Source organism: Ailuropoda melanoleuca, chromosome 17, assembly GCF_002007445.2.
Source record: "Ailuropoda melanoleuca isolate Jingjing chromosome 17, ASM200744v2, whole genome shotgun sequence".
Classification (NCBI taxonomy): Eukaryota; Metazoa; Chordata; class Mammalia; order Carnivora; family Ursidae; genus Ailuropoda; species Ailuropoda melanoleuca.
The window spans coordinates 24,392,539-24,416,136 of record NC_048234.1 but is presented as its reverse complement, the minus strand read 5'-3'; the positions used below and the strand labels follow the sequence as shown (position 1 = coordinate 24,416,136).

The 23,598-nt window shown below is 47.1% G+C and overlaps 1 protein-coding gene across 5 annotated transcripts in view; it reads right to left on the bottom strand.

The window, feature by feature from the left end:
• The window catches only part of PIP5K1B (phosphatidylinositol-4-phosphate 5-kinase type 1 beta), a 293,383-nt gene that overhangs the window by 8,127 nt on the left and 261,658 nt on the right, over positions 1-23,598 (bottom strand). For 4 of the 5 annotated variants that reach the window (XM_034646690.1, XM_034646693.1, XM_034646692.1 and 1 more), the window contains one exon: positions 12,896-13,013. The exons of the other annotated variant lie outside the window; for it this stretch is intronic. In XM_034646690.1, coding sequence (XP_034502581.1) covers positions 12,896-13,013 — 118 coding nt within the window. The remainder of the gene's footprint in view (positions 1-12,895; positions 13,014-23,598) is intronic. 5 annotated transcript variants of the gene reach the window in all.

Genomic DNA, 23,598 nt, shown 5'->3' with positions numbered 1-23,598 from the left:
TTTGTGTGTGTGTGTGTGTGTGTGTATTTTAAGATTTTATTTATTTGAGGGAGAGCAAGCAGGGGGAGGGGCAAAGGGAACTTCCCGCTGAGCAGGAAGCCTGACAAGGGGCTCAACGCACAGCTTGATCCCAGGACCCCAAGACCATGACCTGAGCTGAAATCAAGACTCTGAGGTTAACTGACTGAGCCATCCAGGGGCCCCTCCAGTCTTTCTTTTAAAGTCTATTTTGTTGGGGCACCTGGGTGGCTCAGTCATTAAGTGTCTGCCTTTGGCTCAGGGTGTGATCCCAGGGTCCTGGGATCGAGCCCCGCTTTGGGCTCCCTGCTCTGCTGGGAGCCTGCTTCTTTCTCTCCCACTCCCCTGCTTGTGTTCCCTCTCTCACTGGCTGTCTCTCTCTCTCTCTCTCTCTGTCAAATAAATAAATAAATAAACAAAAGTCTATAGACTTTTTTTTTTTTTGAAGATTTTAAGTATTGCTGTCCCCGATTTTTCCCCCACATGCATCTGCGTGGAACATAATTTTTTCCATCTCTTCACTTTTAATCTCTCTGTATCTTTAGGCCTGAAGTGAGTGTCTTTTAGGCAGCATATAGATAGGTCTTGATTTTTTAGGCTTTCTGCTGTCTCATGCTTTTTGATTAAATGTAAATCATCTAAATGCTCCAAACTAATTATTGATAGGTATGTACTTACTGCCATTTTGTTGTGTTTCTAAACCTACATTTAAAAAACACATTGAGTCAAGAAAATTTTGTTAAGAGCTGGAATGTGGTGGCCAGATGGAGCTTCACAGCTGTCAGATTGGCCGATGTGAACAGCACTAAGAGGTCCCTGAAGTCTGCACGTTCCGTGAGCCCCTGGGGTGATGTTCTGTTTTAACTACATCACCTTAGATACAGGCCAAGGGCTCCGTGGGTCTCCTGTGTGGTGTCCAAAGGCACCCTCATTTTGGTTTCAGACTGAAATTTTTTTTTTCAAAAGATTTTATTTATTTGAGGGGGAGACTGAGAGCGCACAGAGGGAGAGGGAGAAGCAGATTTCCCGCTGGGCAGAGACCCCGACGTAGGGCTGGATCCCAGGAGCCTGAGATCATGACCTGAGCTGAAGGCAGGTGTCCAACAGACTGAGCCACCCAGGTGCCCCTCAGTTGAAATTCTCATCCACTGTACATGTGAGGAAAGCAGTGATTTTTTTTTTCTTTCCAGGCTAACATAGGTAATAATCCCCTATTCCCCTTTTCTACACCAAGCCCCCATTTCCATCAGCAATTTCTGAATTTTGTTGACCTCAGCCCTGCTCTGTTTCCTTTCTATTATCTATCCTTCTTCTGGCTGATGTTGCGTCTGTAGCCACGAGACCACAGCACCTAGTCCTGCCCCACTGCTCTCACTGCAGCCGAAACACACAGCACTGCCACACAGGCCGGTAACGGCTTCACCATGCCGCACCCTCACCTCTCCTGGAGTCCCCTCCATCCCTCAATCTGGGTTCACCAGACTGACCTCTCAGAACTCCCTGAATTTCAAACACAAAACAGCCACCACTGGACTCCGGGAAGTTTTGAGTCTTTTTTTCTCCTTTTAGCTGAGGCTCTATATTTGCGTTTTATCATATTCCTCCCTACGTCATGTTGGGAGTTACTTCACAATCACCTGACGACAGACTGGAGGGGGGATTTCTCTCAGTCCAGTAGCTGCAGGAATACAAAAGCTCACTGTTTTCTTGGAGGTGAAATGATGGCTTGCGCTAGTGCTACGGAAATGAGGACACGGCGCATGAATAGGTCAAATCACACCTTGCTATGGCATGTCATAGATGGAAGACGGAAGGAACCTTAGAGAAGCTAGGGGCCAAGCTGCCTACTTTGACACTTAAAAAAAAATGTAGGCTTGGAATCAGAGGTGAAAATACTTTCCCGAGAACCAGGGACTGTAGGCGTCTAACCAATAACTCGTGAGGCAGAATGTGAAATCTGGAATGTCCTTGGAGGGTGTACCCAGTTTGGATGAGAACCACCATGTTGTGGCCAATCTGGCAGAACGCGTGCTAGGATCTGAGCTGCTGGCAGCACGGGGAGTGCCGGGCCTCGTGCCAACCGTTAAAGGCCTGATCGAAGAGTTCCATACCAACCAGCAGACAGATGACAGGCGTACTTTGGAAACGTGCTGGGTTAGGTTCCAGATCATTACCACGAAGTGAATATTGAAACAGAGACACAAATGAATCTTTGGGTTTTGCAGTGCATGGAAAAGTTATGTTTAGACTCTACTGGAGTCTGTTACGTGTGCAACAGGACTATGTTAAGTGTGCGACAGGAACATAATTTAAAAAAATCTGTTATTGCTAAAGAAGGGCTAACCATCATCTGAGCTTTCAGCAAACTGTCATCTCTTCGCTGGCGGGGGTCTTGCCTTGATGCTGACGGCTGCTGACTGAAGGTTGGGGAGGCTGTGGCAACCTCTTCCAATAAGACAGGGAAGCTTGTTGCATTGATCGACTCTTCCTTTCGTGAATCGTTTCTCGGTAGGATGCAGGGCCGTTGGGTAGCATTTTACCCACAGTAGAACTTCTTTCAAAACTGTAGTCCGTCCTCTCCAACCGGCTGCTGCTCTATCGACTACGTTTGTGTAACGGTTTACATTCTTCGCCGCCATTTCAACAGTCTTCACAGCATCTTTGCCAGGAATAGATGCCATCTCAAGAAGTCATTTTATCTACAAGAAACGACTCAAGCTGTTCAGGTTATATCCTGAGACGGCAGCGGTTCGGTCCCCGCTTCAGGCTCCACTTCTCGTTTTCTTGCTCTTCCCACCGCATCTGCGGTTATGTCCTCCACTCCAGGCTTGAATCTCTCAAAGTCATCCACAAGGATCGTAATCAACGTCTTCCAAACTCCTGTTGAGGTTGATATTTTGACCTCTTCCCGTGAATCACGAACGTTCTTTATGACATCTAGGATAGTAAATCCTTCCCAGAACATTTTCAATTTACTCTGCCGAGATCCATCAGAGGAATCACTCTGTATGGCAGCTATAGCTATAAGAAATGTATTTCTTAAGACTTGAGAGTCAAAATGGCTCCTTGATCCACGGGTTCCAGAATGGATGTTTTGTTAGCAGGCGTGAAAACAGCATTAGTTTCACTGCACGTCTCCATCAGAGCTGTTATGTGACTGGGTGCATTGTCCATGAGAAGTAATATTTTGTAGGGAATATTGTTCTCGGAGCAGTAGGTCTCAACAGTGGGCTTGAACTAGTAAACCATGTGGGAAACAGACGTGCTGTCACCTAGGCCTTGTTCCATCTACAGAGCACAGGAGGGGTAGGACTGGCATAATTCTTAAGGGCCCTGGAATTTTCAGAACGGTAAATGAGCACCAGCTTCAGCTTCAAGTCACATGAGCCCCTAACAAGAGGGTCAGCCTGTCCTCTGACGCTTTCGGGGCAGGCGTTGACTTCTCCAGCTGTGTAAGTCCTAGATGGTGTTTTCTTCGGAGAGAAGACTGTTTGTCTGCGTTGAAAATCTGTTGGTCAGTGTAGCCTCCTTCATTAGTGACCTCAGCTAGATCTTCTGGACCACTCCCTGCGGCTCCTGCATCAGCACTTGGTGCCTCACCTTGTACTTTTATGTCACGGACACAGCCCCTGCCGGCTTCAGACTTTCTTCTGCAGCTTCCTTACCTCTCAGCCTTCACAGAGCTGAAGAGAGTCAGGGACTTGCTCTGGCTTAGGCTTTGGCTGAAGGGACTGTAGTGGCTGGTTTGGTCTTCTATCCAGACCACTGGAACTTTCTTCTTATGAGCAATAAGGCTGTTTCACTCTCTTACCATTTATGTATTCAGAGCAGGACTTTGAATTTCCTCCAAGAGCCTTTCCTTTGCATTCACATCTTGGCTAACTGTTGGGTGCAAGAGGCCTAGCTTTTGGTCCATCTGTATTTCCAAAATGTTCTCCTTGCTAAGCTTAATCAATCACTTCTAGCTTTTGATTTAAAGTGAGAGACACAAGACTCTCCCTTCCTCTTGAACACTTAGAAGCCATTGTAGGGTTATTAACTGGCCTCATTCAATATTGTTGTGTGCCATGGAACAGAGAGGCCTGAGGAGAGGGAAAGAGATAGGGAGATGGCGATGTGGTAGGGCCGTCAGAACGTTTAGTAAGTTGGCTGTCTTATGTGGGTGTGGTTTGTGGCTCCCCAAACTAGTAGAGATCACTAAAACGAATATAATAATGAAAAAGTTTGAAATGTTACAAAAATCAGACTGTGACAAACACACACAAAGAGAGCAAAAGCTGTTGGAAAAATGGCGCTGAAAGACTTGCTCAACGCAGAGTTGCCACAAACTGTGAATTTGTGAAATATGCACTAAAAAGAGGTGTGCCTATACTCAAGAGACTCACGAAAACTGGCACTCGCTGTAGATGTCTCATGGGAATGAATTTAAGAATACGGCCTCTCATTTTTTAAACTATTAGTTCAGCAGTAATGTTTTAACAGAGTTCCCTGCCTGATTAATTTGTCTTCCAAAAGCCCAAGACAAGCCTGAGGGCATCCATGATGTATATGGCCTGACAATTCTAGAGCGGACTTTCCAGCACTCGAGTGACCTCTGCTAATTGTAAATCCAAACGGTTATCTCGTCACCTGATATATCCTATAACCCTGGGGCGGTAACCGAATTCACTCTGACTCCTGCTTACGCCTCAGTTGGAAAATGTTGGGCGTGGGAATATAATCTCGGTTTCTTTGGAAAAGGAGCACTGCCTTTGGATGAGAGCACTGGATTCTCTTCTACCTAGACAGAAGGAAAGCAGAAAGAGGCCAGAAGGCAGGAACGAGAAGCTATACCCCCATTAAGCCTTTCTGGCTCAGCACTTCTACTGGTACCATTTTCCTTTACCAAAAGACACCATAGCCATTATGGGTTGAGTTGTATCTCCTTGACATTGCTATGTTGAAGCCCTAATTCCATACGATGGATGTCTTTACCAAAAGGGGAAATTTGGACACACACACACAGGGAAGCCCATGTGAAGACACAGGGAGAGGACAGCCACCTACAAGCCAAGACGAGGGACCTGGAACACCTTCCCCCACGGCCCCAGAAGGAACCAACCCTGCCAACACCTTGATCTCTGGCTTCCAGAGCTGTGACACAATAAATTTGCATTGTCTAAGGCACCTACTTGATGGTACTTTGCTACGACAGCCCTCGGAAACTAATATAGTAGCCATTACTGGGGTTTAGAAAGTGTTTTTTTTTTTTTTTTTTTTTTTTTAAGTTAAAATCTCTGATTCTTCAAATACCTAATCCTATTCCTTACTGGGAATTACTTCAAAATATACAGCCACCCAGGAGTTGAGAGGCTGGAAGAGACGACCTGGCAAAGATTCAAAGTGAAGAAAAGGATTTGTCCACCTTGTATTTGTTGATAGTTCGTTAAGGTTGGTGCTCAAACAGTAAAAAGAGCATTTTCTCTGTTGAATCCCCAAACCGCTAAGGAGGCTTTCAAAGAGGCTTGAGTAGGACTGGCCTTGACAGCTGAGGAGGGCATGCTCAGATCCTAGGGAAGACGGGCCCCTGCATTTTTGCACCTGATTCGTAACGACACCCTCCGGTCCATCCGGAAAGGTGGTGGGTGCTGGGCCTGTCCAAGGAAACTACCTTTGACACCTGCAGGGTGTGGCCCTGCCGCAAGTGCACGCACAGTGCTGAGAGTCTGCGAGAAAGTCCACGGGGTGGAAACAGTCCAGTGACCGGCACACTTGCTCTTAACTCTGTTTCAATTCAAGGACTTCGGCTAGTCCTTATCCCCCTGCGGGCAGAGGCGCCTTTCTGCCAGTAGGTGGCAGTAGGGTTCGCTGAAAGCAGGAACGCGGTCAAAATCTCAGTTAATACGTGGGTGTGTGGTAGCTTTGCTTGACGTTACACAAGGAGAAGGGAGGACGCAGGGAGGCACAGAGAAGGCCACGTGAAGACACAGAGATGAGTGCTGCAAGGCCAAGATCGCCAAGGAACACACAGAGCCACCAGAAGCTGGAAGAAGCCAGGAAGGATCTCCTCCTAGAGCCTTCAGATGGAGCCTGGCCCTGCTGACACCTTGGTCGGGACTCCTGGCCTCCACAACTGTGACACAATACACTCCTGTTTAAGCCACCTAGATCCGGGGACTTTGTGTTCAGGCAGCCATAGGAAACTAACACAGATAGGGACAAAAGCAAGGGAAGCCAAGCCCTCAGATCTCCCCGTGAGTCCTCCTCATCCCGTTCACCACACTCAGGGGGGCCTTATTTTTTTATTAAGTGTATAATACTTCCAACCTTCTCTCTTTTACCAGATTTTCCCATTCCTGCTCAGATCCCGCAAGAGCGAACAGTAGGGATGAGGGCAGCCCTGTTCACTAGGGCCATGGGTAGGATTTAAACTTGCTTTCCCTAAACTTCCCATTTGTTCCCAACATGGTTCACATTGAGTTTGCGATTTGTTTCTTGCAGGTTCAGTGCCTGGTGGCCTCCAAGGTCACACCATGAGAGACTGTTGTTCCTCAAATGCTTTTTTTCCCAAGAGTTGGAAAGGCTCAGGAGACCAGTTAACATTGGCTCCTGATGACAAGGAAGGTTATGGAAACGGACAGCTAAGACAGAAACGAGAGGGAGATTCTGGAGGGAAGTCAGTGCCAGGAGGCAAAGGTGGAGAAATGATGCCCCCCCGCCCCCCGCCCCCGCAGTAGGAGCCTGAAGCAAGCTCACAAGCAGAGCTGACCTTGAAGAAGTCTGCCATCAAGCTGGCCTGTGAGCCAGGAGTCACTGCAAAGCTAGGACCCAACAACAACAAAAAAATCTACCCCAGCCCTGTCAGCTGTCACTGGATTGCTAACTCCAGTTCCCTTAGCTAATCCTTAAACAGTAGTTTAACACTGTTGGTTTTAAAAACAACCCTATGGGTGACCTCCTATCGCAGACCGATGACTTGCCTCATTAATTTGAAAGCTTTGTGTTAGTATGGAAATCACTTGTGGGTTCCATGGGGCCACACGGTGGGATCCATTTTTTCCACTCATCCACATGTCTTAGAAATAATACTTGGTCAATGGCTTAAGGGGGTCAAGCACTTTTGAGATACACAAAGGGTCCTATTTAGCTCTTCCTGAAATCTCTCCATTTCTTACAGTTGTGGTCAATATGGTGGAAGGAAAGGGCATTCTGGCTGAATGCCTTACAAGCCAAAGGCAGCGAGTGGTTTGCCTCTTCTCCTCTGCTTTCACTAAAATCTATCACAACCCTTTGGCAGATGGGGATTCTAGCTCTCTGCTGAGAAGCAATAGAATGGCCCCTGTTTCAAATCAACACCCCTCGCAGCATCCAATCTGGCTCAAACAGGAGTGATTAAAGGACCCGGTACTCTGCGTACAAGTCTCTAAGCTCAGTGCCAGTAAAGTCCAATCCACAAATGCAGTTTCCCCTGCCAGAACGTTCCAGTGGGTTTTCTAAGACCCCCGTGACCTAATTTAAAGTGTTTTTCTTCTTTTTCTCAGGCTTTTCTCATACATAATGCTATGATAAGCTGTTAATTCAATCATTTTCACTTCTCTGCCACCCTTCGTCCTGTGATCAAAGAGTATAATTTGCCACCCTAAAGACACATTAAATAATCAAGCTGTCCACCAGCTGCACATCAGAGCATTAATCTCCAATGCGGCATGGCTAAGAAACGGCTTAACTGTTTCTTCTCCTTCACCCACAGCTATTTTTGTACTTCAAACAGCCGTCTTGCAGAGACACCTATCTGGATGAAAGTACCTATTAGTGAGAGCATGTTAATGGGAAGGTGTAAAAAAAAAATAAGAAGGGTATAACCTTCAGACTAAAGAAAGTCATTGTTTAATGCAGTAATCTTTCAAACTTCTGAGTTACAAAAAAAAAGCGATCCCATTATCCCCCACTTACTCACCGGCTCCCAGCTAGTCATCCCCACAACATTTCTCAGCTACATTTTGTTGGTGGTTCCTCTTCCCCTTAATACAAAATTGCATTCTCCATCAGGCAAAGAAACTGCCTTAGGAACTAGAGTCCCAGTGACGGTGCCAGCCTTAGAAGATCTGGGACTGTTCACAAAGTGGAATCTAGCTCTCTCATGAACACGGCATGACTGCCCCTTTGCAATCAACAGAGCCTTCCCACCTCTGCTGAATTCTTTTAAATACCCTAATCTGTATCGTCAGCTCAAAAGTCAATGGAAAATGCATCTTTGGTCACAGGATAAAATCATCTTCAGAAACACTCACCCTCCCCAATCTTGACTTGAATATTGGCAAATGAATCAGCCTGGAACTCTCTAGACTGAAGGCGAATGGGCTTTTCTTTTTCTTTTTAAAAAGATTTTGTTTATTTACTTGAGAGAGAGGGAACGTGCACAAGCAGGAGGAGAGGCAGAGAGAGAAGCAGACTCCCCACTGAGCAGGGAGCCTGACTTGGGGCTCAATCCCAGGACCCTGGGATCATGACCTGAGCCGAAGCCAGACGCTTCCCCGACTGAGCCACCCAGGCGTCCCTGAATTGCCATTTCAAAGCAGTTCAAGAGGCTAGCTAGGAACACAGAACCTGAACTCAATGCTTTCTTCAGCAAGGGTGACGGAACAATTAGCTGCCTTTTAAGGTACAGCTATGCTTTCAATTTCCTGTCAAATCACAGCAGAAAGCAGGACAGCCCAACTAATGGATACATGCATCATGTAGGTGGATCCTTAAAAGGAAGTATCATATGTCATCTGTGTGCCTATATTATTCGGGTTTAAATCCTGTATTTTTGAAGGGATAGAGGCAGTATTCTCTATTAGTACACGAATAATAGCAATGGGGGATTAGGAGATTCCGTGTACTAGAGAAACACTGTATGTTAAAGGAGAAGAAAGGTTACAAGAGAAACCAGACTCTGTCTCATTACAATTCTGAACATAAAGGACGCCTTTGATGAAGAGGATTCTAATTAGGTCCGGAGGAAGGCGAGACAAAGGTTTTCCTTTCTCCTGCTTACCTTTTCCATTCACTCTTTCACAGTATAGAGGCAAATGGAAATAGTGAAGGGAGGGCAACGAGCTACGTCCTTTCAGAACTGGAAAAGCATGCAAAATAAAAAATAAAAATCTCCAGGATGAAAACACACCCCGGAATTACAAATGCATGGTGCAGAATTTTCTAAATGTATTTCCAAAAAATTTAAGTTTAAATACCGTGGAGGTTTAGGAGAAAGGAGGATGGGATGACACAGCAAAATTTGGGGAAAGATCTGCAGCTCCACTGGTAAAACCTCCTTCCAAGGCATTTAGAGGAAGCCACAGCAGGCCCGAGCCGGAAGGGGTCCTGGAGGTGACTGATCCGTTTTACAGATGAGAAAATGGAGGCCCTGAATGGGTGATCGATTCAAGATCAGTGATTAATGAGAGGCAGAGACAGCCATAGAACCCAGATGCCTGCTTCTGTGGAATTCATTTATGTCCCCTGTGGTTCTGCAGCAGGGGAAGGGGCTTAGTGGATACACTAGAACAAGTGGGTGGGAGACCACTGCTGGGAATCCATCAAGTCTCCATTAATGACACAAAGGTGGCATCTGTCTTTTCATTCCCATGGCCTCTTGTGGGCAGACAGCGTTGCTACAAGGACGTGCCCTATCACAGCCAACTTACGTAGAAATAGATGTGAGAATCCGGCCTCTTGTATTAATCCAAATGCTAGGGATTTTAAAGATAGAAAATAATGTCGTTCTTCTCAATTTGTTTTTGTCTGGAAAATAGTTATTTTGATAGAAATTTACTTGACACTAATAGTTATTATTTTGAATGAGTTAACGATTACATAGTGAATTGAGTAAATATTAAATTTTCTCAATTTTAATTAAAAAATACTAATAGATGGAACCCACATACACAAAAACTCTTTGGGATCCTCAAAACTTTTGAAGAGGTACTGGTATCAAAAAGTGTAAGAACTGTTGTGCTAGAATGTTGAAAACTAGAGCCTTACACAGTTCTCAACGTAACTCGCCTTCCCCCCTTTTTTGTTGGGTCCAATCTCTCACTTAAGAAGGAACAAGATTCCAACAATGGGGCTGGGAGACCTGGACACCTAACCAGTGCCAAAGCCGTAGGGACAGGTGCTTCACGGGGCTGGGTGGAGGGAGGAGAGCATAGAGAGCGGGATTTGAATTTCTACCCTGCCCTTAACCAGCTCGGAGAACTAGCCAAAGGGAACCTCGTGTCCGTATCTGTATGAATGGAGACCAACCTAAGCCCTACCTGCCTGGAGCTACTCCGGGCAGGAAAGCCCTGGAACAGTGGCTGGAGGCACCTGGTAGGCACTCCGTGGCGCCTCGTTACTACTGTTCAAAGTCCTGGGCTCTCCAGCGGCACTGAACTGTTCCCCTTACAGCATTCTTGAATTTTCATGAACCCGTGTTTATTCACCCAAATTTGTCCCTGTATTCTCTTCCCTCTATCTTCTTTGCATGTTACCTTGTGTGATTTTTGGGCCCATCCTTTAACTTTTCAGAGTCTAATTTCTGTCTGGCAAAGTGTGATGGGGGCTTGGGGCGAGGCTTTGCTGGTTTGAGTTCCAGCTCTGTTCAGTTACTCGGTTACTGGTTGCAAAACCTGGGGCAAGCGGCTAATCGCCCTAGGCGTCCATTTCCTTTCTGTAAAATGGAGCTCCGTCTGTTCAATAGCCGGTTGTGGGGATTAGATGGCTTAAGACAAAGTATTTAGGACACTGCCCGGCTTGTACAAAACAGGGAAAAATGCTAAATAGCTTATTGTGAGTAGCTACAAAATCAGATTAGGTTCGATCAGCTCTTCTCCAAGCTTGGTGAGAATTTCTTTGCTGCTTGCCTCACCTTGTGAACAGCAACAGCCCTGTGCCAGGAAGCCTGGGCAGAGGGCTACCACCACTGCCTCCTTCAGTTCCAGACTCCCAAATTCCTTCATTTCTAACTAGTGCTCAAAGTGCTTTCAATCCCCGACAGTGAATACTGGGGCTTTCCCCTGTGACTTCTGGAGGCAAGCAGTAACCTTTTCTGCAACGTTTGGCTTCTCGGTGTCCAAGAAAGGCACAGAAGCACAGTAAAATGAGATGCTAATAAAAGGACAGAAGCAGTCTTCTAATAAATGAAATGGATAATACCAAGGAGGAGGAATTGGAATGACTAACGACAGAAGCTCTCCAGCAAAGGAGTAAGGGTAACACGTAGGGGACCTGGGATCTGCAAGGCCATTTAACTACCCTGTGACCCTCTGTTCCTCTGGGGAGGGTCACATGCCCCTGGTTGGTGCAAATCTGTTTTTTTAAAGATACAAGGAGCTTGAACTCTTAGCTCATGAAGATCAGATTTCACTTGGTTTTTCACACTTACCCTGGGACCAAAAAATTACTGTCATTTGTTTTCCTATTTAATTCCCTATCTTCTAGGTTGTGCAGAGGAACAGATTCTTTGGTAAAGGTTTTAAAACGCACCATAACTTAATTTTAAAAAGTGGGGGCAGTGTAGGGAGGAGGGTTGCCCAGTGGAAAAAAAATTCCGTTGGTGCTACAACCAGAATATTCAGAGGTTATTAAAAAAAAAAAAGTCCTTTTACAATGGTTGTTGTAGGGAGAGGCCTTCTGTTTTATGTAAGGGGTCAAGGAAAGCCTATCTGAGAAGACGTTTGGGCTGAGACTGAAGGAAGTGAGGGAGCAAGCCTGGGACAGCTAAGAAAGTGTATTCAGGCAGTAACAGCAAATGCAAAGGTCCTGAGGCAGAGGCATGTTTGGTTATGGGAGGAATACCAAGGCCAGTGTGGCTGGAACAGTATGGGTAAAGAAGACAGAGGCAGGGAAAGGAGGGGAGAAAGGCAGTGTAGATCAGACCATTCAGGACCTTGAGGACTTTGGATCTCACTCTAGGAGAGGTGAGAAGATGCTGGAGGGCTCTGCAGTAATCAGCAGCATTGTTGGTGACTGAGGTCCTGCAGAGTGTACTTGAGGGAATAGAGGGCTGGGCTGGGGCACAGGGGGTTGTGGTGGTGTGTGGTCAGGAGCCACGCACCAAGTGGGGTTGGTTCCCGACACAGAGCTTGCACACTCATGCTCGGCACAACTTAAAAGAGTGGAAAACTTGAAATCAGCACTTGGCCTGTTTCATGTGATTTGGTGCAGGTATGCAGGGATGTGGAGAATGCGTGTGGGACGTACTTTATAGGGAAAACAACCCTTCTCCGCTTTCATAGTTTAGTCCATCATACATCTTTCTAAGCCCTCATCTAATAATTCACTTAAGTCACTGCAGACAACTTGGCAGGGCGTTCACGGACGTGATCACTCGTGATCCCCCAAGCAGCCTGGTGAGCTCGGCGTTATTTCCCTCCTTTGGCAAACAAGAACACACAGAGAGGTACCTGCCCAGGTCACGCTGCTGGTTGGTGACAGCTGAGGGAGAGAGCCAAGATTCTTCAGTGCTGATGGCAGGTTCTTCCCACAACCCAGTTCTGGGCCTCTTAAGCTACCAGCTTACCAAGGCAGTAAATCAGAATTCAAAAAGATTCGCACACAAGGGGGTACAGTAGAGTCAAAGAAGACATTAACATGGAAGAGCCTCATTCCGCCTCCCTCACGATTAGTGGATCTGTTCTCTTCTTACATAGAGCGATTTAGCCTCTTAGCCTACATATGCTCTTCGGAATGTTCTACATGAGCTGTGTGAAAGCATGGCTTATGAAAAGACACACCGGGGGTGGAAGTGACGGAGAGCCACGGTTTCTTTTAAAACCCCAGCTGGCCTGGCCTCACAGAACCTGTTCTTGTGTAAGCTATGGCCTGGGTCCATCCGTAAACCAGAAGGGAAGGGGAAGAAACTAGAATTACTTACTAAATAGACATCAAGCACGGAGGCATTATCATCCTGCATTTCCAGAGCGTTTGGCTCAGAAGTCAGGTAGATGGTCCCCTCTTCCAAGGTGTATGTGGAACTGGAAGGTAACGCTTTACTGGAAAAACAAAGAACAATCATGAGCATGTGGCCTCCAGACCAGGATCCGTGGATGCCTCCAAGTTGTGGCTAAAGACATGGAGTTTGGGAAAGCTTTTTGGGATAAAAGATGATTTTGAGAATTCAAAGGCAATATGGTCCTACCTGGAGATACACTCGCTTGAGTTGAAGGAAGTCGGTGGTACTAGCAGTCGGCTAGCTTTCAGCATTCCTGCTAAGGAATTTGGTTGTACTTCTATCTGCTTCCCTGCATGGGGCACTTGTTTACATTTCTGGAAAGGGACCTGGGGGTCCCCGGCTTTGTGAGGGTGGAGGGCTACCATCGAGAAGCCCGCCTGAAGCTTTGACTTGGGGTAGTTGTTCCTGCTGCGTAGGGTCTCCGCTTACAGTACTCACGCCGTGCTGGTTTATAAACATAACCTTGTGCCCGATCAGTATTGATTTCTTTCTTTGCACTGTCCTCTTTGCCTTTTTGGCATGAAAGGTCCAATTATAACCAGGGTTGTCCAATTTAAATGTGCATCAGAATCCCCTGGAGGGTTGGTTAAAACCCACTTTCCCAGGCCCTACACCCCCAAATATGATGCAGTTGATCAGGCACCGAGCCCGTCGGTTTGCATTTGTAATACGCTCCAAGCTGATGCTCACGTTGCTAGGCCAAGGCCTGCACGCACCGAGCCCTGGATCACGTGCTTGCGAGGACAGCCTAGGTGTCCCTTTGGCAGGCAACAAATGCCACAGGAACGCAGGCAGATAGTCTTGAACCACAGAGGCCTTTATGAGGGGAAACCATCTTGTTTGGTCATGATGCGGGAACCGGTGGCCAATGTTGAAGCCATTGGTCTATTTTGATAGTACGGAAATTGTTAATTGATCTCGGAGCTCAGGAATGCACAGGTTCTTCCCCCACTGAAATAAAAGTTACATTTTTAACCTCTGGCAACGTTCCATGGGAAGGTTGTGCAGGAACATGACCTCAGCCAGCAGTGATGGAAGAGTGGGTACCACGAGGGCGGGGAGAAGAGGCTGGCCGTCAGCCCGGTGCAGCCAAGCTGCTAGGGCCCGAGAGCGGCCGTGTGGAAGACGGCTCCGTCTCTCCCCTCGCCCATGACCAGGCCCTGCACCCCTGCAGGGCCCAGCTCAGAGCTCACCCCTTCTGAGAGCGCGAGTCTGGAGCCAGCCTCTGAGCCTCCCGTCGGAGCCTCCCCAGTGAACCTCCCCGCTGTCATCCTCTGCCCTTCCCTAGGCTGGGAGCCACACAACATCTTCTTCGGTACACACGAACCCATTCGTGGAAGCTACGTGAAATAGTTAGAAATCTTGACCTTTTCGACTTTTAAAAAAAGTGTCACAAGAATTGTAAGAATATTAATAAATCAGGTTCATTGGTGTTTTTCCTGATCATAAAAGATAATGAAAAATGGTAAAAATACTAGATGAGTAGGAAGAAGCAAGGGTGAGAGGAGTCTCCGGTGGTGAGGTGGGAGAGCATGGCAACGAAGGGGTTAATGAAGGGGTACACTGCCTCCATGGGTTTTCTGGTACATTCTGGCCTCAGTAAAAAAAAAAAAGTAAAAATACTAGATGAGTAGGAAGAAGCAAGGGTGAGAGGAGTCTCCGGTGGGCCTCTCAGCTGGTTGAGGTGGGAGAGCATGGCAACGAAGGGGTTAATGAAGGGGTACACTGCCTCCATGGGTTTTCTGGTACATTCTGGCCTCAGTTAAAAAAAAAAAAGTCCTCTTGGTTTTCAGAAACCTAAGATGGGTTACACAGTGTGGGACACAGAATTTGTTCCGACGGACTCGAAAGAGCGGGGTGAGCGTGGCCTCTCTCTCTCGAGCTGCTGACTTTGTACCGTAAACCTTTATAGGTTTCTTGGTTTAGTAAACGATAAGCTTTCAGGAGATGCTACTCTGAGAGGCACTGTGCGGTAATGAGTATCGCTCAAGTTAGTTTCTGGATCAAAAGTAATGATGCAGTGATGGGCTTTAATTGGCTTTTGCTTTTCAGCTGCTACAATGTCACCCACGAAACATGAAAAAGTTACCTACTTAAACATCAAAGCTAGAAATAAGGTGGTCAGAAAACAGATTAAGTGTGGGATGACTCTTGATTTTTATTCCTGTTTTTTTTTTTTGGATATTTTTATATAATTAAAAAAATCTCTAATGGCTTCTGGGTTATTTTATGAACATATAATTTATTTGATGAAGTTCAGAACTCAGTTTTCAAGATTAAGGGTATAACCAAGAGTATTCTGGATGTGATTTTTCTCTTCAAGTAAACTCTATGCCCAAAGTGGGGCTCGAACTTGTAACCCTAAGATCAAGAGTTGCATACTCTATCGGTAGCCACACATCTGGGGAAGTCATTTTTCTTTAAAAGTTTTTTAATAGTACTACATGGAGTGTAAAATACCGCTAAACTCATCTTCCTTTTTCTGCCATCCTGTTGTGATCCAGAATCACTCCCCTAGAAGTAAATCCATTATGTACATATTTTTCAATCTAATATTTTTTTGTAACTATGAGGAAGCTACTAGCATGGTTTAGAAAAAAATGAGGGTATTCTTTGGGATTTACCGGTTATTTTGGCTAAAATGCACTGTGATTACAGAACACAAATACCAGATTTCCTTAGTATTCTATGGTCAAATTTGATAAAAATCAAACTTTACTTGTATTTTTTTTTCACATGTATTAAAATACTTTCCTATCTCAATAGCTTGTTCTGAGCATCATTTGGGGGATGAAAATGAGGTTCGTAGGGACTTATATCCAGGTTATATAAAGAACTCCTGTAACAATAAAAGGGAAAATCACCCAATTAAAAAACGAATAAAGGATGTGGACAGACACTTCCCTCAAAGAAGAAATACGAATGGCCAAGAAGTGTACGAAAAGGTGCTAAACGTCATTCGTCACGAGGGGAATGCAGATAAAAACTGCAGTGAGCTACCCCTTCGCCCCTCCTGAGCAGGCTATTCTAAAGACAGGCGAGAACAAGAGCTGGAGAGGGTGGGAAGAAACTGGAACCATCCGATGCCACTGAGGAGATGGGAAGAAGGTGCAGCAGCTCTGGGGAACAGTTTGCTGGGTCCTTAAAACCATGCACCCAGCAATTCTACTCCTAGATGTAGATCCAAGAAAAATGAAAACACATGCCCACACCAAAACTCGTACACGAATGCTCCCAGTCACATTCTTCAGAAGAGTCCCGAAGTGTTACTAACCCACATGGCCTCTAGTTGATGAATGCGTAATTCCTACAATGGAATATTATTTGGCAATAAGAAATAATGACGTACTGATATGTGCAACTGGATGGGTGAATCCTGAAAACGTTTATGCTTAATGAAAGCAGCTAGTCATAAAGGACCACGTACTGTGCGATTTCACTTATGTGAAATGTCCAGAAGAGGCCCATCTAGGGAGACAGAAGGCAGATGAGTGGTTGCCAGGGGGTGGGGGTGAGAGGGTGAGGACTAGGGAATGACTGCTCTTGGGTGTAGAGTTTCTTTTTGGCCTATTGAAGACGTTCTAAAATTAGCTTCTAGTAATGTACAACTTGGTGAATATACTAAAGCCACCAAACTGTATACTCTGGGTAAATGTTAGAGTATGTGAAATATCTTAATGAAGTAATATGTTTCATGAGGCACCTAAGGGTTACAATTTTAAAACTGACCTCAGTGCATAGTACTAGAAATATCAGAAATTTGATGGAATAGTTTAGGTCACATAAGTTCTAGAGCGGTTCTGAGTAGATTCCAGTCATTCAGAAAACATTTTTGTTTCCTAATAGAGAAAAAAAAAATTCCAGTTGACCTGGCAACATGAAAGAATTGGGCTCTGAGATTCCACACTGTGGGGCGAACAGACCATGCGTGCAGGTCCGTGGAAGCCTGGGGAACTGTCTACACTGTCACAGGACTAGCTGGTGTGGCACAGCGCACAGGTACGGGACCTTCCTCCAGGGCACCCACCACTTTCTGGTCTCTTCCATTTACATCATCTCTGCCTGGCCCCCTCTTGGATTTGTTGCCCCAATATGTCTACTTCACAGATGAGGGAACTGAGATGTAGACAGGGAGGCAAAGGGACTTGCCCAAGGTCACACTGCCGTAGAGAGTTTAGGTCCTGAACTTTGTCTTCCAATTAAGCCCTCTTTCTAGGGCCAGCTCTGTGGAAATTTTAGAAATTTGCCATCATAGAAACTGAGGGAGCAAAGGCATACATGCCTAGGAACCCAGTTCTGCGATCTAGCAAAAACAAAGGCATGATATAGCTGGATGTGACTGCAGAGATCTTTGCTTGAGAAGAGTAAAGATGGCCAGAAAGGTTTGGGGAAAAGCAGGCAGAATTTGCTTTACAAATAAATAAAATTTTCTTCCTTAAAAATTTAAAAAAACGAATGACCCTATAATCCAGCAATCCCATTTCTGGGTATATACCCCCAAAGAAGAAAACACAGTCAGAGATATTGTTTACCCAGTGCTATGGGCTAAACTGTGCATCTGCCCCGTCTGCCCCTCATTCATATCTTAAAGTCCTGATGCCCAGTGCTTCACAATGTGTATTTGGAAATAAGGTCTTCAAAGAGGTGATTAAGGTTAAATGAGATCATTGGGATAGGCTCTAATCCATTAGGACTGGTGCCCTTAAAGAAGAGATGATGCAGGGTTGGGGGGGGGTGCGTCCGTGGCTCAGTCGCTTGAGTGTCTGACTCTTGGTTTCAGCTCAGGTCCTGATCTCAGGGTGCTGAGATCGAGCCCCGCATCGGGCTCTGAGCTCAGCGTGGGGTCTGCTTGTCCCTCTCTCTCTGCTGCTCTCTCTCTCTCACAAAGAAAGTATCTTAAAAAAGGGTTTAGGACAGGAACATGAACACAGGCTGTGTGCAGACGGGGGAAACGACAGCCAGCGACCAGCCAAGGAGAGAGGCCTCAGAAGAAACCAACCCTGCTGCCACCTTGATCTTAGACTTGGAGCCCGCAGAACTGTGAGAAAATGAATTTTTGTGGTTCAAGCTGCTTCGTCTGTGGAGCTTTATGAGGGCAGCCCTGGCAAATGAATACACCTGTGTCCACAGCAGCCAGGAGTTGGCAGGAACCCGAATGTCCACTGATGGAGGAACAAGACTGACACACGGTGTAGCATCATTCAGCCTTGAAAGGAAGAAGCGAATTCTGACCTATGTTAATGGGTGAGTCTGTAGGACACATTTCTCAAGACAAATGCGGTGTAATTCCATTTGCATGAGGGACCTAGACTAGTCAAATTCACAGAGGTAGAAGGGGAATGAAGGGTGGTCGCCAGGGGCAGAGGGTGGGCGGGGGGAGTAGCTTCACGGGGACACAGTTTCAGTTCTGCAAGATGAAGAGAGTTCTGGAGATCGGCTGCCTCATCCTGGGAGTGTCTGTAACACTATCGAACTGTACACTTAAAAATGGTTAAGAGGGGGGGCGCTTGGGTGGCACAGTGGTTAAGCGTCTGCCTTCGGCTCAGGGCGTGATCCCGGCGTTCTGGGATCGAGCCCCACATCAGGCTCTTTCACTATGAGCCTGCTTCTTCCTCTCCCACTCCCCCTGCTTGTGTTCCCTCTCTCACTGGCTGTTTCTATCTCTGTCAAATAAATAAATAAAATCTTTAAAAAAAAATGGTTAAGAGGGGAAGGGTTATGTGATGCGAAATTTAGTTTAAAGATTTTGAGAGAGTGAGAGCATGAGCAGCGGGGAGGGGCAGAGGGAGAGGGAGAAGCAGGCCCCCCATGAGCAGGCAGCCCGATGCGGGGCTCAATGCCAGGATCCTGGGGTCATGACCTGAGCCGAAGGCAGATGCTTAACTGACTCAGCCACCCAGGGGCCCCCGTTATGTGAATTTTACCACAATAAAAAGAATAATATTTAACAAGAACAACAGTTACTTAAGCTTCTAACATTTTAATTAAAAAAATGACTCATGAAAGAACCCTGTAAAAAGAATATATATAGCCCCGTACCAATCATTAGGCACGTATACAGTTAAGTCCCATTAAGTGCATTCCGGATAATGTGACATTAATATGTCCTGGCACTCGCTCAGCCTCCTTTACATACTGAGTACGGAGGATGACTTACCTAGTGAGTGAGACCAGAGACCAGAATCGGCAGGTCGCTTCCCTCCAAGAGAACGCATTTGAGGAAAACAGGTTCCTGAGCTGAGAGAGCCTCACAGGCAGAGCATGAACTCTGGAATTGGATGATTTAGCCTTGAATTCTAGCTCTTCGGAGCTCTGGGTGATACTGGATGACTTTCTTCACCCCCCTGAGCTCCAGGTTCCCACAGAGAAAACGAGAATAATATCAAACATGCAGGGCGGTTGGAGAGATGAGGGTCATGAATGTACAACCCAAACCCCCGTGTGTGCGTCCTGTGGTCTAGGTGTTAGGATGGAGCAGAGATCAAACTCAGTATCTCCGCCTGGCGGAACTGACACAGGACGGAGGCAGACAGACAAGAGACAAATACTTAAAGCACAGACGAGATGCAGGAGAGTGAGTGTGCAGACCCTCTGTGAACAGCCAACTCTCCTTGCTCAGCCAGTGCAGTCTGAGGGGTCTCAGGCACGAGTCAGACACTAGGGGACACAGGTACGTCCCCTCCACTCCAGGGCGCACCAGCCTGCTCTCCGAAGAACCCCCTGCAGGGCACCCCGGCTCCCTGACTGCTCTAAGGAACACTTGCTAACTGCACACTCATTTCTTGGCTTCTCTAACCTCTTTTAAAGACTGGGGGTGGGTGGTCAGCCACTAGTTGCACAACTGGTTTTCAGCCACTTGCTTTCCAAGTCCTGCAGGTTTGTTTTGGGCCTCAGCTGAAACCGATAATAAAAATAATTCATTTTCACATTGTTATGTTTTTAGCAAAGAGATTAGTAAAGGTTACACACATCACTTTCAGATACACTGAAAGATGTAGCTTTCCTTTTTTTTTTTTTTTTAATTTTATTTGTCTCAGGGAGAAGCAGGCTCCCCACTAAGCAGGAAGCCCGATGTGGGACTCGAGCCCAGGACCCTGGGATCATGACTTGAGCCAAAGGTAGCCGCTTAACTGAGCCACCCAGCCACCCCAAAGCTGTATCCTTCCTAATCAAGACATGCCTCACGTAGAATATCAAGTATTTGTGATTAAGATCCTATTATATACTTGAATGTGTATGGGAATGTCCATTGCCACTTAAAAAAATTAACGGAATGTAAATATTAAAAGAATAGGGAGAAAATGCAAGAATAAATCACCCACCCCAACTAAAATGCGCCTATAGCCTGAAGCAAATTCCTCCTTCCCTGAAGATGCCTCAAGCATTAAAGTTAAGATCGGTTCTAAGAAGGATTTTCACTTAAATGTCAGAGCCACTGATCAATTTCAGGTTTGTTTCTCTTCCGGTCTGACATGGGGGGATATGCGCTATTCTTGCTCCTTAGTCCTGTTGACTGTACTGTTGGTTTCTTGGGCACAGGCCTATCCGGAATCAATCTCTACTCTGATTGTTTTCCAGATTCCTTCTTAGGGGTCACTAGAAGTGAGAGCAGCTCTCTAGGGAGCAGTGGCCTCGAATCCCCACAGCTGTGTCAGAGGGCCTGCCACTCCTCAGCCTCGCAGCCTGGGAAGATCCATTTCGAGAAGCAACGTTACGTGACTAGGTTTAAGAGTCTGGCTGCCTGCCTGGGTTCTGCACCATCCACTTTTGCCACGAGTCCTTCAATTCAGACTGTCTGAGGGCTAATTGAGCCTAATTTGCAACAAGGCTTTCGGGATGTTCTTCCCTTGTAAAATCAGAGGAGAGGCCCATCCCTTGCAGCTGCTCCGGGCTCTGCTCTCTGCACTCTTGGCAAGCCCGTCACAGGTGAGAGCTGTGCGGGAGGGGCCATCTCAGCTCCTCAGAATGCTCCCCCGGGGGAGCAGCCGGGAATGGTTCTCTGACATCACCCGGGCCTCTCTGTCATTTACAAAAATGCTTGGTTTTGGTACCAGCACCATCAGCCTGGCTGGACTGCTGACAGCAGTCATCGATGACTTTATAGCCGGGAACACTCTGAGTTCTGCTCGCAGCCCTGATGAGTGTTTTATAAAAGCTCATTCTCATGGGGAGGGGGGCATGTGCTCAGGGGACAGCCGGTAAGCTCCGCAGGTTTTTGTCTTTAAAAGTTATCTTCTCACTGCCTTGAGGTTCTTTTTTCAAAGTAATAAAAATCTATCCCCTGATAAAAATGACTTATGATGAAAAGCAATGACCTCCTGTCCCGCTCCCCGACCCCACCCCGGGGGCAGCGTCTTTAGGGATCGCTCTCTTTCTAGCGTTCTGGTGGTTCCTTTCATATCTTCGGATGAATCAGGGAATAAAAAGTATTCTCAACCTAAAGCATCATGTATTGATTCCATCAGGAGGACATGACCCTCTCCTACACTGTTCTTCCTCCCAGCATTTGCTATTTATATTTTACTTAGTTTGTAACTGAATAATAATACACTTGACCTTTTTTATTCCACCAGCCATACACCGGATATCTTGAATTTCCTGTATCATTTCATCTTTGTCCCTGCTTTCCTCTCTCACTTGGTATTAGATCCACTTAAAAAACTTTCTTTTATCTCTACTTTGTCACGGCCCTTAATATTTGTATTCTGTCTTGCAGCTATAACCACCTTTTTTCCTGCCTTGTCCATGAATTGATTCTAAAATGAGAAAACTGATACGGAGAATTTATATTCTAATGACTACGTAAATACTGTGAATGCCTGGCCACCAGGGAGTGAGCGTTCTATTCCCCTCTCTAGATGCAAAGCCATGCTTCTGGGCCCTGCAAAGAAAAATGTGCCCAACAAGACTAACTGGAATCTCCCCCCCCCTGCCCCCGCTTTGCTTAAATTCCCCACATGTTAGGCTGTTCCATGTTGGGGGGGAGTTGCTCTTTAGAAAGGGACTGCCATGGGGATTCAACGCAGACAGTATGCAGACTGAGGCTGGAGGCTTAGATACAGCCCTGCCCTCCGATTATGAGTTACGAGTCTGGGCAAGTCCTGACCCTGAGCTCCTGCCTCGTCATGTGGAAATAGGAATGACAGGCCCTGCCCAAGTCATCGGGCCAGCAAGAGACCCAAGTCAGATAATGCAGATGAGGATGAATGCCGACACATTCGCTCTTCCGCGCAAGCGAAAAGGTGCAGCACCAGGACTGTTACCTCTGGGGCTCTATGTCTGGGGAGGTGGGGCTTGGATGACATCTGCTTGCATAGGTTTATCCTCACATTTTGCAAAGAACTTCTTTTCTGCTAGTCTAAGTTTAGCTACCAGAACATTAACTGACAAGAAGAGTGGACAGGAAAACTCTACCCATAGGGAAAACCCACAAGTGCAGCCTCGAGTCTCTTTTAAAGGCTGCAAATCCTCCTTCAGCCCTAGAGATACCGGCTGCCTGGGGGTGGGCTCATTCCAGCCTGGCTCGACACCTGTCATGTGAGGGTCAAGGCAACAGCCCCGGCCTCTCTCAGGAAAGCTCACTCGGGCTGTAGTGGCACGGTGGTGGGGGGCTGAGGCAGCTGCAGAGTGTGGAATTCTGAAGCCCAGGCCCTGGGGTTCCTACTCGGGCCCCGATAGTATCTGCATGCAGCAAAGCTCACGCCGGGGCCAGGACAGAGCGGCTCTCTCACGGTGAGGTCTTTGGCTGAGCGCACAGGCAAGTGTGCAAGACGCCCCAGGGCGGCCCCTGGGAAGTGGGAAGGCCTGGGCCACGGTCACTGCCTCCGGACTGCTGCTGCACCACCCACCTTCCTAACTGGCCTGCCGCACAGCAGGCTTGCGGAGGGATCTGCTGCTTCTGCTCTGTCTTGTCTCCTTTACAGCCAGGACCACGGCCGATGCACTATACTCGACAGCGCTCTCCCCCTCCTGCTATTTTTAGACGAGGAGGCTGCCTGTTCCTCCCGGAGGCAGGCAGAGTGGCAGCCTCTCTCCAGGGAATCTACGGCTGGCTGCCTGTAGGTCTCCTGCTGGGGTCTACCTTGCCCCTCTCCCTACACAGGCAAACGCCTGAGGCACGAAGTCCACGGTGGAGGCAGCACGCACAGCAGCAATGGGACCTGCTGGTGAAGCCCGAGGCGAGCTCTGCGCTGCCGGGTGCAGGTGTGGCTGGAACAGGAAGCCGCGGGGGCTCGGAGAGCTGGGCCAGCTGAGCTCCCACCAGCTGCGGCCTGTGTGTGTGTTGGGGGGGGGTGTGGCTGGAGGGAGAAACCTCTTTCGCAAAGGCACCCTCCTCCAACTGCAGGGACCTTTCCCACCACACTTCTCTAGAGATTTATTTTTCTTTCTGACGCCCTCACACCCACGCACTTCCGGCTGGCAGCTGTCACCGTGATGTTTATGCCGCGATGACTGTGCCGCACTCATTACTTCATTTAATCAGTAACGATAACCCTGTGAGCTTGGGGCTCTTCCTGTTTATTTGTAACGTGAGCATTAAGGCGAACTCGTCGAACCCCAGGTACCATGTGGGGCACCTGCATTCAGCCCAGGCGGACAGCGGGAGCCATGCCCGCCCCACACTG